This window comes from Delphinus delphis, chromosome 11 (assembly GCF_949987515.2).
Source record: "Delphinus delphis chromosome 11, mDelDel1.2, whole genome shotgun sequence".
NCBI classification, from domain to species: Eukaryota; Metazoa; Chordata; class Mammalia; order Artiodactyla; family Delphinidae; genus Delphinus; species Delphinus delphis.
The window spans coordinates 87,790,201-87,808,444 of NC_082693.1; the positions used below are offsets into that span (position 1 = coordinate 87,790,201).

General features: G+C 49.2%; 1 protein-coding gene across 2 annotated transcripts in view; it reads right to left on the reverse strand.

Moving 5' to 3' along the window:
- Positions 1–18,244, reverse strand: part of SYN3 (synapsin III) — a 456,321-nt gene that overhangs the window by 13,578 nt on the left and 424,499 nt on the right. For both annotated transcript variants that reach the window (XM_060025558.1, XM_060025560.1), the window contains 3 exons: positions 9,734–9,876; positions 5,096–5,170; positions 2,090–2,192 (listed from right to left, as the gene is read on the reverse strand). In XM_060025558.1, the coding sequence (XP_059881541.1) occupies positions 2,090–2,192; positions 5,096–5,170; positions 9,734–9,876 (321 nt within the window). The remainder of the gene's footprint in view (positions 1–2,089; positions 2,193–5,095; positions 5,171–9,733; positions 9,877–18,244) is intronic.

The following is an 18,244-nucleotide window of genomic DNA, read 5'->3' on the forward strand; positions in this document are numbered from 1 at the left end:
TGGAACATTTTTGAGAAGTTGTCTTATTGTGTTGTAAAGTCCAAACCCACAAATTTTTTTTTTTTTTTTTCAATGTGTAAGGTCTTTCATCCCTGACCCGCTGAATGTCTGGAGGCAGGGAGTCTGGGCCCACGGGTACAAATTTTTGTTTCCTAAGAGTGAAAGCTGAGGAAACTCAGATAGGCAGGAGCTCGGGGAAGGGAGCCAGGAGTCCCTCTGCTGATTGCTGGTCCCTCTCTGAAAGGAAGCTCTAGGGGAAGGGTCCCTGCGACTGTGCTCACTGCTGCATCTCCATCACTTGGCTGGGGGTCTGGCGCCCAGAATAGGAGCTCAACAGTGAATGAACGATGGGTGAATCAATCAGTGACCACATGTGTGCCAAAGCTGAGTTCATGTGTGGTGGCCCCATGAAGAGGTGCAGAGGCAGGAAGGCCAGGAAGGGTCTCAGGAGATGCAGTGCCCTAGGCGTCGGTCTGAAGGTCCCAGGCATCCTCGCTCCTCCAGGGAGCAGCCTGGGTCTAGCTGGGAAGCAAGTGTACAGGGCAGTAGTTTTGCTCCTGGCCCCTTCAATGTCCTCTGAGAAGGGGCTGCTGAGGACATTTCAGGTAATGGTGGCTGCTGGACGTGAGGAGAGAGCTGTTTTCTAGAGCAGGATTTAACCTGCAAAGATAGACGCAACTCATCCTTGGAAGCTACCTGGCCTTCTGGGGGGTGAGTGTGGGCAGAGGGGCTATGTCCAGCCTGGACTCCCTCCCCTTCACCTCCAAGCTGGATACTCCCTGGGCTTGGGTGTGGATGCCCTCCTGGCAATGCTGGAGGAGAAGAGCAGGGCTCCCACCGCTCCAGTCACCGGCTCCCGCCACACCGTGGATCCCGGGAGTGGTGCAGACACTCGGGGCTGGAGGACTGGCTGGCTCTTGCGGTCACCCCAGCCATGTGCTTCCCATTAGCCGCCCACACCCCGGGGAGGGGGCAGCCACAGGGCTCTCCCTCACACGTCTTGGCCCTGTGTCAGCACCGCGCCTCTGCAGTGGTTGGAGAAGGCCACAGAAGGGAAGCACCGGAAGGGGCTCTGGGGGGTGGGAGAGCTAGGATGTGAGGCTGGGGAGAGAAGGGAGAATTCTGAGCCAGAGCAGCATTTTTCAGGGGAAGCAATGGAGGACCATGAGCTGTGGCGGGGAGGGAAAGGGAGTTAGGAAGGGGGAGGGGGCTGTGAGGCCAAGAGACTTGGGGAGCCACAAGGGGGGAGGGGGACCGTGGGATTGGGGTGGACACAGGGAGCCTTGAAGGTGGGAGGGCGACTGTGGGGCTGGGAGAAGCATGGAGAGGAAGTCTTTGGGGTAGGGGAGGAGTGTGATGGAAGGACCATGGCGACCTGTAGGCGACAGCTCTGGAGGGTAGCAGGGGTGGTTGGCCTCTGAGGGGCATGGGCTGCAGGAAGGTTGAGGGAGAGATTCTGGGACTCAGAGCCCCTCTGACCTCTCTTACAATTACATTTCCCTCCATTCACACCCCTTTCCTAACCTTCGGTGCCCTGAAGTTAGTGTACCACCCTTCCCTGCCAGCCTGCACACCCCACGTCCGTCTTGCTCAGAGCTCTGTCCCCAGAGCTACCCCCACGCCAAGCCCATGGGAGCCACTGGGTACCTGTCTGCTGATTGAACAGACAATGGAATCTCTGCCTAGTGACCAGGGAAGTGTGTCCTCTTTACACACTGGGACACTGAGAAAATTGAAGAGGCCTCTGAGGGGACAGAATCTTGCCAACTCTTGGCCCGATGCTTTTCCCCTACTGTTAGGGCCATGGGTTGGGGGTATTTGTTTAACCTCACGCCCAGAACTCCTGAGGGCCAGCTCAGAGCCCCTGGGCACAAAGGCTTTAGGGGCAGCCAAGGGTGGGGATGGGGTATGTGAGGGTGGTAGGTGAGAAGCCTGTGGGGGCTGCTTGCTGTGGCCTGGGCTGCATGTGCCCCAGCCATGGGCTAAGACACAGCTGACCATGCTGGAGGCCACACTTGGACTCCTTCCCTCTGGCGTGCCTGCTCAGGGGCCTGGACAGGCCAGGAGGACATCCTGGTCCACCTCTCACCTCAATGATGTAGTCTCTGCCATCCTTGCTGTGGACAGCCTTGACGGCGCAGATGTCCAGGCCACCAAACATCTCTGAGCAGCTGTCCACCCACAGCCTGTACCTGCAGGGATGGAGAGACAGGCAGTGGGCATGAGGGGCAGGGAGCAGGGACGGGAAGCAGAGGGAGAGAGAGGCAGAGACAGAGGGAGGGAGAGACACAGAAGGACACATACAGAAAAACAGGCTATGGGACAGACAGTGACACACAGGCAACCATTCAGAGATGGAGAGAGACAGAGATGCAGCAAGAGAGACAGAAAGGCAGAGAGACAGAGACCAGAGAGAGACAGAGACCTGAGAGAGACAGAGGCAGTGGGAGAGACAGAATGGGTAAAAAGGGAGGCAGAGACATAGATGGACTGTGAGAGAGAGACAGCAGGAGAGCAGCTAAAAGGGAGCCAGGAAGGCAGGAGAGAAGCAGGACTGGGGGAGAAGGAATGGGAGCTGGGAGAGATCTCAGAGACCTGAGCCCACCCCGCCTAGACCTTGACTGGCTCCCTAGTAGTGGGAAGCTTGCCTTGCCCCCATCTGGAGCCATCCTGGACACCCAGCTTCCCCTGAAGTCCTTTTCCCTTGGGAAAGCTGATCGAAGGTCCCCAGAAATCCCTCCCAGGCCGCTCTCCCAGGCCCAGCCTGTGGGGACAAAGGGCATATTCTCCTCCTGCCTGGGGAATGCGGGCAGAGGAGCCTGGCAGGCCGCTCTCGCCTGGCCTGGGGGCCTGGTCCTCTGGACCCGCTGCTTTTTTTTCCCTTTCCAGCCACTTGATGGTTGCAAGGCCCGTTTGCTTTGCAGGGGAAGATCTCAGTGCTGGACTTTGACCCTGCAACAAGAGGATGCTTGTATCTGGAGAAGTCTTCCTGGCCTTGCACTTGGCTTCCCTCATGGTGGCTGGACTTGGAGTCACAGGGGACTTTGTGTCAAACGTTCTTGCTTCTCTCCCCACCCTCCAGGGTCACATGGGGGCACGCCTGCTCTGAGATCTATTTGTGTCTCTGAGCCATAAGGCCTGGAATGAGCTGAAGTGCTCTCAGAACCAGATCTCTCATCTCATCCGCTAATGCCCCTTGAGGCACTGAGGGTACTGCCCATGAATTTGCAGAATGGAAAGTGAATTCCAGGCCTGAGCAGACCCACTCCCATGGTAGGCTCCTGCAGAGATGGCCCATGTGGCCTGGGACTGAGCAGAGCCAGGGAGATAGTGCCCTGCTGGAGACATCTGTGAGTAGCTTGTGAGACATTGGGGAAGGCTGGGCTCACATTCTGGAAAGGCCATGAAGAAAAGGGCCAAGACTGTCCTGTGAATGCCCACTGGGGGAAGGATGTGACTCCCCCAAACCAGGTGATTCAGTTGTGCCAGGTGATGAGCACAACTCCCCTGAGACTACTTAGCATTTGTGGGTACCCACCTGGAAGGTAGTAGCTGCCACCTGGGGTTGACTGGAAGGGAAGGAAGCCAACATTTACAGTGTCCCTCCCTGCCATAGGCCAGCACTGGGTTAGGTACTGAACATCCCTCTCTCATTCAGCCCTCTGGCTTGGGTATGTTAACTCCAATTTACAACTGAAGAAGTTCAGAAAGGGTAGTTAACTTACCCTATGTAATACAGCTTGGAAGGGGCAGGACCACTCACTTTCGTTCATGCCACTTCCTCAGCTTAGAGCCCTGAACCAGCAGTTCCATGAGGACAGTGACTGTGTTATATCCCTCCCCTAAGTCTCACTCAGTCATCGCTACTGTAGCAGGGTGGTCCCACTCCAATCTCTAGGGGCAGAGATGTGACATAGGCCTATATAATCACAGCATTGCTGCTTTCTGGACCATGGTGATTGGTTCGGGGATGGTCATATGATCTAAGTCAGGCCAATCTGTGAATAAGGCTCTATTCCAGGCTTTGACTGCAATGGTTGGGAAAGACACCTTCTTTCTGCTGGACTTGACACTGTCAAGATATAAGCCTGGAGTCATTATGGGCCACCATATGAATGACCAGAATGAAACCAACATAGAAGCCAACATATTCTATCCAACTTAAGGGGGTAGAATAAGTTCTAAAGTCCTACCTGGAGCTGTACCTCTGGAGTTTTCATTGCCACAAGCCAATAAATCCCCCCTTTGGTTCAAACCAATCTAATTTGTGTTCTGACACTTGCAACTGATACAGAGTTCTTAAAAGGAAGGATTGGGTCTTTTCATCTTGGCCTCTTTAGTGCTCAACATACATGGCATGCAGTAGGCACTCAATACATGTTCACTGAACAGGGCTTTCTGACCCCAAAGCCCATGCTTTGTCCATTGTCATTGAATGCTTGCAAGCAGAAGTCACTGGGCAATCAAAAAAGGATGTGTGTATGCTGCTGGCCCCAAGAGCAGGCGACAGGTCCTTCTTCAGGTGAGGATGGCTTACAGGTGTTGTTTAAATAAGGGAGAAAGACCTGAGCGACTTTCAGCCAGAGTGCATCCCTGCCACACTCATGATTCATAGGAAATCAACCTCTCCCTCTCATATTGATATAGGAATAAGTCTGAGAGAGGAGTGGACAGTCCAGTAGTCCTGTTGCCCTAATAGGGATGCTTCCATGCAGCTGTCAGAGCAGGGAAAGACTGGTGAGGACTTCCTGCTCTCTTCCTACAGCAGCTGGGTAGGGCCGGAAAGACCCCTGGACTTGGAGTCAAGATAGTAGGGTTCTACTTTCAGCTCTGTCACTGATTAGCTCTGTGACCTTGGACAAGTCACTTTCCCCCTCTGAACTTTCTGCCCTATCTGTAAAATGGGGTTATTTATAAAACCTTCCCTGCAGGCTGTTATGGGCAGTAATGGAGATCATGCCTAGGAAAGTACTCTGTGGGTGGAGAGACACTGGCCAAAGTGTGAGATGGCATTCATTACAGGATCCTTATTATATCCCTATCTATCTCCCACTATGGCTGGTGCCTCTCCCTGAACACCTCCTTTGCCTCTTACCTCTCTGTCATGGCCACCTGCTCCAGCATAGCAGAGCCTGTGTTGGCCTTCCAGTTTCCAGAGATGGAGGTTCTCCTGTATCACAACAAATAACACAGTGAGGGCATTAGAGATGCTTGTCATTGATCTGCTTTCCTTTTTTGCTTTGGCTGTTTGGCGGCTCTGATTCAAATATCTGGCTTACATTCTGACATGTAGTCTTAGGTACGCATCCAGTCTTCAGATTTATTTTTCTGTTTTTATTTCCCTCTATGTTGACTGTCTTACTTGTTGGGTCTTATGTATCTTCTCCCAATCCACCTTTGAAATATAAAAGTTAAATTTAACAAATGCCTACACTATCAGATTAAATCCTGAGAACTTTGGCCTCCTGTTTTTCAGAAGAAGAACTAGGGCAGTATAGCCTCCGGTGACTCTGGAATCTTTTTTGAGAGCCCCAAAATGTAGGAAAAATGATCCATGGAGAGAAGTGATTACTTTCCATGGTGAAGAGCAGGCAGGCCTTCTGGCTCTGCCTGCCTCAGCCTCTTAGTTCCCTTGCCCTTTCTCCAAAGCCCATGGATATTTCCTGTGTGTAGGCCTCCACACACCTTTTTCCTTTGCCGGATCCAGTCTTCATCTCCATCTTTGCCTCCCTAAGTCCTACTCATCCTTCAAGTTTCATCTGAAAATGTGACTTCCTGAGAGTACATCTTCCCCAATAAGAACCCCCTATACTACACCCTATACCAATGTTTAGTAATGCTCATCTCACTTGCAATGACTACTTTAGTGTGCTGTCTTTCCTGAGGGCAGGGAACATGTTTTGACTCATCCCTCTGTACCTCTAGTGTCCAGTGGTCCCTGGCATGTAGTAGGTGTCCAGTAACTACCTACTAGGTAAGAGACTGTGTATGTTGAAGAGCAATCCAGACAAACTATCTCTAATGGCATATCTGGATTCAGCAAAGACTGAATGGCTTTAGGCAAAGTGGCAGAGGTAAAGCAATTTGTTTCATGACCAAGGGAAGGCATGTGATTGAGGTTTAAGGGTGAACCAGGAGAGGAATTGCTATAAAATGTCTTTCTAAAAGAGAAAATAAAATGTATCTGAGCGCAGCAGATGCTGAGAATAGATGGTGGCCAATAGGAGACATAATGACTAAGGGTAGCAGTGACATTGATAAGCTTCATGTCAATTAAGTTTAGTTCATCTCAATGCAATTCAATTCAAGTTGGCAAACAATCACCAGGCCTCCCTATGTCCTGGGTACAGGACTAATCTGAATGTGAAGACATGACTCCTTCCTCAAGCTGCTCACTACCTTAAAGGGGTAGACCAGCCTAAAACCAGAACATAGGCGTGGTAGGGTTAGCAGTACACATGAGGCATGAAGCACTCTGGGGAAGCAAAGGAGAAACCAGTCACTTAACATGAACCCCAGAAGGTAGCGATTGAGATGTGCCTGGGAGGGTGAGTAGGATTCAATAGAGCGGGATCTGCACGGTAACAAGGGAAGGTAAGAACTGACTTGAGTCAGATGGATGCGAGTTTGAATCTTGGTTCTAGCATTTTCTAGCTGTATAACCATGGACAACATCTCTGGCTCTATTTTCTCATTGGTAAATGGGAATAATTTTAGTACCATGCTTATAGGGCATTGTGTGGATTAAAGGAAAGATTCCCATAAACCTCTTAGTACAATGGGTGCTACTATTACTTTTCAGTAAGCGTAGACAAGAAAAAAAAAGCATTCTAATGCCAGAAGCAGCAGGAGCACAAGCCAGACTGGTCTCCTTCCAAGAAGATAACGATAGTGAGAGCTGATATTTAGTGAGTGCTTTCTATGTCTGAGACATGGGTCTAAAAGCTTTATAAGCACTGGCTTATTTCAGCCTCACAAAAACTAATGAGATGGATATTATTATTATTATCATTCCCACTGAGTGGCAGAAGCCACCAAGCCATATCTGAGAAACTCTGTGCTCTTAACCATGACTCTTCATGGCAGAGCCCATCACAGGTTTGGGGAAAAGAGTTGATTGGCCCAAATGTGATGCAGCTGCTAGAATGTAGGATGGGATGTAGACTGTGACAACAGAATCTACGTTTACGACACATGTATGAAGCTGACCCCCTTGATGAAGGGGCGGGGGTGAGTGGAAAGGTGCTGCCTAAGTAACTTTGGAGATTAGTGGAGGCTGTATGACTAGGTACAAAAGAAACTGTATGTAAGTCCTGTACCATAGTTGGTGAAGTTGTTTCTCATGGGACTACGGCTTGACAGTTCTGCAACTGTACACATATACTGTGGATGAACAAAGAAGTACATGGATGGGGGATGGTGGGAGCCAGGTTTCTTCCCAGTTGGAGTGGGAAGTTACAGATAAGCAATCTGGGAAGGCTAACATGAATCATGTGGTACTGGATGGAAGTCTGACACATCACTGTGAACTCTGTTTAGCTTTAGCTATAGATGGATATATGCGTGTGTGTGTGTGTGTGTGTGTGTGTGTCACACAACTGTAAATTACAGTTAAAGACGTGTGTATACACGGGTTGAGATACACATATTTATTTCCCAGCTCTGTCTGCTGAGAGGATTTAGAAACAATGACACCCAGTGGCAACACGCACAAAGGCCCAAGTACTGGGCAGGAAGTGGGCCAGAAAGGAGGCTGAATGGTCATGGGCAGAGAGGGCGTTCTACACCGAGGTGTGACATGAACACTCTCCCTCGGATGTGGGCCAACCCAGGGTCCAGGAAACACCATAACTAAAGACAAATTGGAGCTGTCAGGGCAGAAAGGCTCAGCATAAAGAATGCAGCAATGAGGTAATCCTCAAGAAGAGAAACTGGGACAAGGTGTTGTCAATGTCAAGTGGAAACGCTAACAATGAGGAGAGGAGGGAAATGATATCATGTGGGATGGTGGAGGCCTCAGGAATGCACTGGACCATGCACTGGAATATTCTCCAACTCAGAGAGGCTGGGGGTGGCAGGGGGAGGTGATCTTATCACCTTGAGGGCATCTGAGAGCAGTGGCAGGTCTGGCCTGGCTCACGGGTGGAAGAGAGCGATTGGCAAGACTGACCAGAAGTATCTCTTGGCCCCATCCCTTTCCTGGGCATATTTCCTTATAGGTCAACTGACTGCATTTTCTCCAGTTTCCCAGGCAATGGCAGAGTGGAGTGGTTGCAACAGAGACTGTGTGACTTGCAAAGCCTAAAATTACCATCTGGTCATTTACAGAAAAAGTTTGTAGACCCCCGGTCTAGGCAATCCAGGTAGTGCAAAAGCAACCTTAGATAATACAGAAGTGGATATGTATGGCTGTGATCAATAAAACCTTATTTACTGAGACAGGTGGAAGCTGGATTTGGCCTGTGGGCTGTGGTTTGCTGACCCTGATCTAGAGCACAGCTCCACCACACAGAAGCAAAGGGCTTTCTAACTGTCCAGAGTCAGCTGTTGTAGTCCTCAAAGATGGAACCAGGCAATCAGTGTGCCATGCATGCTTGGAAACCAGGCACCTGTTGCCTCTCTGGGCTCTCATCATTCCAAGTGGAAACAACAATACTCCAAAGTGAGACAGAGAGGACCTGGGGCAGATAAGACCTCTCTAAACACCAAGCCCTCCACCCGGTCAAGAACTCCCGCTCATCCTTGTAACCGCAGCTCCAGCGTGAGTCATCCTTTGCCTGAACCACCCCCGGGATGAATGTGTGTTGGATTTTCTGGCATTCATCCCTTTTCTTTTAGTCACACAACCTCTATTTCCACTGGATAATGACCTGCCCATATTGCATGCTATCTTGGTGGGACTCTTCATACTGCTCTACATTCCTCTAACTAATAAGCATGTGACCACAGTTGGATTAATCAGCACTGTTTCCACGGAATCACAATCTTGAGTTAAGCCCTGAACATGATTAGGGCAGATTCACTTCCTAATGGGGTGCCACGAAGACTGTATATTACTTCTGGCTACCCAGATTCCTGCAGCTGCCCTGGACCCTAATATGTCTGAAATTGATAATTTGGGGTTTTGTTAGTTAGTTCTGATCATTCAGCTAATAAATTCCCTTTAAAAAAACTCCACCAAATCAGTCAGGTATGGTTTTTACTAATTGCAGCTGAAGAAATCTGATGTAATCTCCTTCCTGCTCTTATTTGTCCCAGAGAAACCCTTTTGCAGCCCACAGCCCCAGAGCCATCTTCTTACAAATACAGGTCAGATCATGACACTTCACTGCTCAGAAGGGAAGAGAAGAAAATTCACAACCCTCAGCAAGGCATTCAAGGCCTTCCTTGATTTGTCCCTAAGCCTCTCTTCCATGTATGTCTCCTATGACATGCATCAGGTATATACTTGGAAACATGCCAACAGTCTTTCTTTCTCTGGGGGAGACAGGCTTCACTTGGGTAGACAGATTTCTACCCTGGGATAAGCCATGATGGAGCATCAGCCTTCCGCTGTACTAACCAGAGAAGAAGGGTGGTAAAGGAGACAGAAAGGGAGAATAATGATGTCCCTATGGGGTCTCTGCTCTGGGGCAGAGAAGACAGGGCATGACATGTATTTTTAGTCTCCGTTCTTCTCACACTCTGCTCCTACCCTTCCTCCCAGCTCCCCAGCCCCTGCCCAGGGACTCACATGTAAGCTTTGTAGTTGGATCCAATTTTCTGGATGCGGATGTCGTACTTGGAGTCGATGAAGGCCTCGGTGGTGGCGTAGGTTTTGGCCATAGCCACCATGCTGGTGATGTCCTGGTAGTCATGCTGGTTTTCTACTTTGATCTGTGTGGGAGGATGAGGGGTTGAGTACCCACCCACCCACCCACCCAGCGTTCACTGGGCACCTACCCAGTGCTGGGACCCAGGGCTGCACCGTATACAGTAACCTTGAGAAGGTCGCCTGCCTGGCAGGGGAGGCAGACCTAGAAAACAAGTCACCCCACCACTTCCTGTGGAAGAGAAAGGCAGCATTCCACCTGGGGAGTCAAGGGAATCTTTATAGAAGGGGTGGGCTCTGAACAGGGTTTGGAAGAATGAACGCGATTCTCACATGGACTATGGAGCAGGTGCGTTCTCTGGAGAGGATGGAGGATGGACAAGGCAGAGGCAGGAGGAGCCCGTAGGGAGGGGGGATGGGCCAGCAGTTTGGACTGGCCAAGGGGGCAGGAGGGTGGGGGGATGCCTGAAGAGGGTCTTCAGGGAATAGACCATGGAGGGCCTCAACAGCTTTGGTAGGGGCTAGGATGCTAGCCTGAAGACTCTGCAAAGCCACTTGACAGAGAAGAGTTTAAACAAGAAAGTAGCCTAATTTGTGTTTTAGAAAAATCACTCAAGCAGCTGTGTAGAGGGTTGGATGGAGGGGTGTGATGTGGGATAGAGAGAGACCAGTTAGGAAGAAGGGAGTATGTATGTGTGTATGTGCATGTGGTGTGCATGGGCAGGGTGTGTGCATGTGGGTTGTGTGTGTGAAGTGTGTGGAGGACGTGCGTGTGGGGTGTGTGGGGTATGTGGGTGGAATGTATATTTTGTGATGTATATGTGTGGTGTTTGCATGTGCGTTGTGTGGGGTGTGCGGTGTTTTTGTGTGTGCAGTCCGTGTGTGCATATGTGTGTGCGGGAGTGTGCACGCACTGGACATGGCTAGCTCTGCTAGTCCAAAGGCCTGGGGGAGAAACTCGCTCACACTGTTTACTGGGCTGAGGCCAGGAACATGCGGTGGTGTCCTGGGGTCAAGGAGAGGTCTTAGGAGAGCTTCCAAGGCCAAGTGCAGGGGAGGAGGCCAAGGCTTTGTGACAGCGATCTCAGGACATAACAGAGGCTGACTCCCAGCACCTGTGGACAGCTGGGTAGGTGCTCCCTCCCCTGTCGTCCTCACTCGGACAGCAGAGGGGTTCTGAAGCTGGGCCAGCAGTGGGCAGAGGCCAGATCCACTGGGGGGCTGGGTGGGTGCTGAGTAGCCTGGGTGGGGGGTGGTCCTGGCCTTACAGCCTCTTCTAGTCCTTTTCTGCCCACCCTTCAGGCTCAGCAGTGCCCTGACCACTCCCTCCCTCCATGATGATGCCCATCCACGTCTGCCCCAACTTCACAACTTACGTGGCATCTTCACAGCCCTCCTCTGGGACCCAAAACAGGATTGTGAGGCAGGCAGGGTGGCCATTATTATGGCCACTTAACATGGGGAAAGGGAGATTTTTCTCCTTGTCCAAGGCCATATAGCAGCTAAGCACAGAGCTGGGAATGAAACTCAGGACTCCAAAAGCACAGCTGTTCTTGGAACAATCTCAGGGTATCTACAAGAGCATGCCTGCGGTCCCACCCCACAGATCGTAAACAGCGAGGGGGAGGGAGGCTTGGCAAACCTTCTCTCTTCTTGGCTCTTCGTGCAACCCAGCCTCAGTGGCAGGCTGCCTCCTCCCACCGGAGGCCGAAGCTACCCTTTGTTCTAGGTCCTCTAAGGCTCTGACTGCCTGCTGTTCCCTCCTCCCTCAGTAATAGGACCCTTAAGTTTTACCTGGGCATCTGGTCTCTCAGCTAAAGATTATTTTGTTCCAGTCTCCTTACAGGTAGATGTGGTCAAGTCTCTAAGTCTGGCCAGTGAAACTGTGAGTAGATGTGATGCGAGCAGCCTCTGGGTGGTGCCTTTAAGATGAAGGGAACCCTACCTTTCCTTCTCCCTTCTCCTGACTGGGATGTTTACATGATGGTGGGAGCCGGAGCAGCCTTCTTGGACCACAAGATGGAAGCTGCATGTTGAAGATGGCTGACTAATAAGGTGGAAGGAACCTGGATTTCCAACACCATGGAGTCCCCAGTCAGCCCGGGATTGTGTATGCTCAGACTCCTACGAGAGCAAAGTAAACCTTAATCTCGTTTAAGCTACGGTTATTTTGGACTTTGTTAAAGCAGCCAAACTATATTTCTGCCATGTATTTTTCATCTCTTGCCCTTTATTGATTCTTTATCCTTTGGATTAACATGATCATGGATCCACTAATCTCAAATTGTTCCTGCTTTTCAATACCTCAGTTACCACTGCTCTCTCTGTCTCTACATCCTCATTTCCCACTCACTCCTAAACCAGCTCTCTCTGGATGTCATTCCCCACCACTCCACCGAAACTGATTTGGCAAAGGTCACCTTCGACCTCCTCATCGGCAAATACAATAGAGCTCCCTTTGCTCCCTATCCTGCTTTGGCATTCTATGGTATCTGAAGCCACTGAACTTTTCGAAATTTGGTTTTCATGCCACTATTTTCTTCCCTTTTTTTCCTGGCAACTTCTTCAAAGTCTATATTGCTTCCTCTTCCTTCAACAGCCCCTTGAAGGTGCTTGAAATACAATATAGGTGCGTGAAGTACAACAATCCAGCTCATTTCCTGGTACGACAATGAACTTGGCTACAGCAACAGGGTGGCGGACCATGGCAACTTCTTCAAAGTCTGTATTGCTTCCTCTTCCTTCAACTGCCCTTTGGGTGGTCATAATGTTTCATTCTCAGCCAACATTTGGGATCCGGTAAAGAGAGAGTCAACGAAATGAAAGAATGGGGGTGAGAGCTTGCAGGGACAGCTTGTCTAATTCATTTTTGTCACTGGGTGGATCTGGAAAGGACCAGAGCCACTTCTGGTTTCCTAGTCAGAACAGCATACACTGCAGGCTGTCTCAGAGATTTCCGGTTGTCCACAACATCCATTCCCTTCTTCTATAGCAGTGAAGCACCTTGGTCTGGGGGTGCATGACCATCCAGAATAAACGTTACACCTCCCCATCTCCCTGGCACCTGTGTGTAGTCATGTGATCATGGTTGTGCGATCACGTTTTGGTCAATGAGATGTGAGCAGAAGTGGGGCCTGAACTTCCAGGTCTGCCTTATAAGGGAAGTTTGTGTGGGGGGATGCTTTTCACTTCCTCCTTTCCTCGTCCTGCTAGCTGCAGTGGGCTCCACTGAAGACCTTGTGTCTGAAGGGTAACACCCCAGGAAGGAATGATCAACAGGATGGAAGGAGCCTGTTAGGTGAGAGAGAAGGTCCTAGCTTGTTTAAGCCACCTTAGGTCTTTGTAACAGCAGCCGAACTTCATCCTTAAGTAAATATTTGCTGAATTCATCATGCATGCATTCATTTATTCACAGGATAGACAAAAGAGAGCAAAGAGAGAAAGTAGAGATGTAGAGGTTTAATTATTAATGAATTAGTGGTCAGCCCAACCTCCCTTTGTGAGCCCTTCTCTCCTAGAGTAGTCGGGTTGTTTGGGGTGGGGAGCTCATCCTGCCCTCTTCAGGACTGAGCAGGTAACCCAGGTTTCTCATACATGGGCTAGTAATTTTGTTCTCAAATTGTGTGATGTCTGAGCCCCATAAAACCCGGCTCTCCCACTGGCTCCACACATGTCTGTCTCCCCATTAGACTGTGAGCTTCCTAAGGACAGACAACATGTCTCGGTCCCAGTTGTAACACCAGTGCCTGGCATGTTGCAGATCCTCCAGATGTGTTTGCTGGATCGATTTTAAGAAGCCTGGATAAAGATCTGCTTGCAACTTGGGAGGAGGCAAGCGGATGGAAGGAAAAATAAGGGTGCTTGGAAAAAGGCAAAGAAAATGTGTTTCAGGGAAACATGTTTTATAAGATGAATTTTTCTGTAAATGCTCAGGCTGGATTCCACACTCAGAGGTTTACCGCTTCCTAGTGTAGCGCCAGTGGTGCAATCAGTTAGTGTGAGCCCAGTACTTGTAAGAGGTTTACAGCTTCCATTGTGAGCCTTGGGAACCTGGTGAAATCAGGGACCCTGGAGAATGGAGCGGGTGGCCTGGTGGGTGGTGTTGGAGGGGACTCTGGGTGGGTGCTCAGGCCATAAAGGGAGATGGGGTGAGGAGCTATTGAGGACGGCTAGCCATGGGGAGGGTGGAACGGCTGCTGGCCCGGGGAGGGAGTTACTAGCTGGAAACCCCTCCAACTGTTCACAGAGACAAGCTGAAAACAGGAAGCTTGAAATGAGCTGTGATTCAAGATTACCCATTTCCTGCTCTGGGGACCCGTGCCGGGGTGCCACACGAGCTCCTTGACTCTGAAGTCTCACACTCTCACGCTACCTCCCTGTCCCCTCTACGCCCCGTCTCTTCTCTCCTCCTTCCTCGCCCTCCCTCCCTCTCCTCCTCCTGGGCCCCATCCTTCTTCTCTCCCACATCCACTGCCTTCTCCCATTCTTCTCCTCTTACTTTTAGTATCATTTTCCTCCTCTTTGTCCCGTTCCCTCTGTGTTTTCCTTTGTCACCTCTTACTTCTCCCGTCTTTCTCCATCTCTCCTTTTCCCCTACTTCTCTACCTCCCTCCGCTTTCCCTGACCCCTTCTCAGTGCCTGTCTCCTTCTTCCTGCTTCCCTTCCATGCCACCCTCACCCTGCCCCCCATCTCTCCTACCTCCTTTCCCTCACTGTTTCCCTGTTCAGCTTCTCACACTTTCCTCCTCTCCAGCTTTGTGAACTGCTTTACCTCCCCGGTGTGAGTGAGTGGGTGAGTGTGCGTGTGAGTGTGTGCGTGCACACCTGTGCTCCATCAGCAGGGTGAGCGAGGAGGGAGAGTGAAAACCAAGGGAGAGGAACTGGAGAGAGGAGTCAGGGGACAATTCCGAATCTCCTCAGTGGGATTCATCTCAGAGGTCTCCTACTCCAAATCCCAGCTGGGACGGGCAAGTCATCTTCTACAGCCTTGGAAGCCTGTGCACTATTTGCTTGAACACCTCTAATAACAGGGAGCTCACTACCGGGCAAGGCGGCTCATACCGTCTTAGGGAACTTGTTCTACTGTATATTAGACCAAGAGCGAGCGAATGCTTCCAGCGGTTGATCACACAGGGTACATCTCGGCGCTCTGCCTCGTGTCTGTTTTTCATCCACTGGATGAGAGCCACTCAGCTGTGCCTAAGTCACTCTTTTCTTTAACCCATCCCAATGTGAGCTGGTTCCAGACCCTTTACTACCTTAAATGCTCCCCTTTGATACTCTCTTAAACTATGTGGTGTCCAAAATTACACACACACTCCAGATGTGGTCCTACCAGCTGAGATTGGATAAGACTGTCACCTCACTCTTTCTGGAACACATCTGGCCTAATCCTGCCTCAGGGCCTTTGCACTTGCTGTTCCTTGCTTGCATGGCTCACAGCCTCACTTCATTCAGGTCTCTCCTCCAGCCTCACCTTCTCAGAGCTGCCTTCTCTGACCACCATGTGTGAGGTTACTCCTCCCACCCAGCACTCCTCATTCACATTACCCTGCTTAATTTTTTTCCATAGCATTTCCACCACCACTTCCTTATCTATTTATTTGTTTGTTGTCTTTCTTCCCTACCATTCCACTGGGATATAAGCTCTGCAAGAGCACTGTTGTATTTCAAGCACCTAGAACAGCAGGGAAAAATAGGCGCTCAGTAAGTATGTTTTATGATCGAATAAATATATGTAAGTATTTACAAATATGTATTGAGTGCCCATTATATTCAGAGACTAACTGATCACTTTTCCAGGTACTATGCTGGGGCTGGGGGTGCAACAGAGAACAAGGTTTATGATTCTCATCCACATGGAGCTTTGTGCCTATTAATTATCTTGCTCCTATTAACGTAGCTAAATAAAATATTAGCATTTCTAAGATCCATGTGGAGCTTGTTCTAAGCTAATGTCTCTAGATCATTTTTAACCACAAGATCCTGAGAATCCACATCTCTCCAAGCTTGGACTTGAGTGGTTTTAATCCCTGAGTAGGACTTTATGTCTACCTTTGCCAGTCTTGGTTGGAATCCAATATTGATTCTGTCGTCTGACCTGTTAACTCTCCCTCTCAGCTCTATGTCATTCAAGATTTTGGTACACTCTTCCTATACATGTAATCCAGCTCTTTGATCTTACCTAAGTTACTTCTCTGAGCTTTAGTTTCCTTACCTATTAAAGGTGATTATAACAATTACCTTGCAGGATTATTATGATTTTTAAATGGAATTGTAATGACTGTCAAAGGACCTACCTAGCATAGCACCTGGCACCTAGTAGGTGCTCAACTAAAGTTGTTTATCTTTAATTAGATAGTCGTTGAGATTCTTTGCTGACCTTGAACCATCAATCAATGCTTTTTTTTTACAGTTATTTATGCAATTATTCATCCAGTGCCAAAGCTATCTCCTGTATAGTCATCCAAACTGATGAGGAAAAGTTCTTCTTTTTAGATGAGTGCCAGCTAATAAATGCAGAATAAGTAAGAGAATGAGAATGTCAGCCTTCTGCAACAATTATGTTACTGCAACAACAGATCTAGGCAACAATGCTCAATGCCAAAGACCATTGGGAAAGACTGGTGGAGAACTCCCTAATGCGTATATCAGGCAGACAACACCTGAACTCACAGATCAGTCTTAAATCCTAAAAGAGAGATAGTCAGACATGATTACATCTACAGATATGCAAGAGAAACACTCACTACCACCTATGAAATATTCTTGCCAAAACCTAGAACTTGAATCAGACCAAGTCTCTATATTCATCCACCAGGTTATAAAAAATGCAGACACTGGAAGAGCACCACAGAGCTGTAATCAGCTGAATTCAGAAGGTAGGAAATTCTGCAGGAAAATGACCTTTTCTCCCCCCTTCCAACAAATAAATGACAAGAAAAACAAAACCGAACGAAGGGAACTGCTGCAGATCAAAAGAGACTTCCATCATTCCAACCGTGCGAAATGTGAAGGCTTTATTTGGATACAATGAAAGAAAATCAATTAACATAGGACTACTGAATACTGACTATTTACTAGATATTAAAGAATTATTACCAAAGTTTTAGGTGTAAAAATAGTATTTGGCCGGTAAAAAAGAAGTCCTTATGTATTAGAAATTCATACTGAAGTATTTTTAAAAAAATATTTGTTCATTTATTTATTTGGCTGCATCAGGTCTTAGTTGCAGCATGTGGGCTCCTCGCGGTGTGTGGGCCTCTCTCTAGTTGTGGTGCACAGGCTCTAGAGTGCGTGGGCTCAGTAGTTGTGGCGCACGGGCTTAGTTGCCCCACATTATGTGGGATCTTAGTTCCCTGATCAGGGATTGAACCTGCGTTCCCTGCATTGGAAGGCAGATTCTTAACCATTGGACCACCAGGGATGTCCCCATACTGAAATATTTACAGAGGAAAGGATGTGATATATGGGATTTGCTTTCGTATAAGCTGGTGATCCACAGAGACAGAAAGTAGATGCATAGTTGCCAGGAGCTGAGGTAAAAGGGTAACGGGGAGTGACTGCTAAAGGATATGGGGTGAGGAAAATGCCTTGGAATTATACAGTGGTGATGGTTCCTCCTTGAGGAAGCCACTGAATTGTACTTTAGAAGACAAATTAGTCACGTGAGCCAATTCCTTAAAATAAATCTATCTATCTACGTATACACTTCTTATGGCTTCTGTTTCTTTGGACAACCCTGACGAATGCACTGTCTCAACTAGAGCTGCAGCAAGAAGACAAAGATGCCACCTCCCAAAGTGATCTGTGACAGAGACCACTATGGCCAAGAACTGGTAGATTCACCCACGTTGATATTACAAGGTTGGGCTGCTGGAGATTAGAGATTCTGAGACGGTGATTTCTTAGGAAAGTTTATGCCAGCCTACCACTCCTCCCTTGTGCTACGTCTGGTAGGAGCTTCAGCGGGATGCCCAGCAAGACTGCTATGTGTCTGGTGCTGAATCCTTCCCAGGCCATCTGCAGGTAAGCATCCTGCCTTTCGTTTATCCAGGCTAAGGATGCACGTGCTTCCTGTGGCCACAGGTGGGTTGTGTGGAGAGAGCAGCGCCTGAAGGAGAGCGGCACCTCCACTGCCACCACCGTGGTGCAGGCCACATCATCCCTCTTTGGACTGCTGCAATCATCTCTTTTAAAATTCCTCTTGCCTAAGCCAAACCTCAGACTGATTTCCTCAGGCTCTCTGGGTGTGGGCCAAGTCATCAGTATTTCTGGAAGCTTCCCAGGCAAATGCGTGCAGCCCAGGTTGAAAAGCTTATATGATCTGGTTCCTGGTCATCCCTCTTTTGCACTCAGCCAAACTTGTCCCTGACTTACTGCTTTTGTACTTGCTATTCCCACTGGTGGAATACTTTTCCTGAATACTTTCCC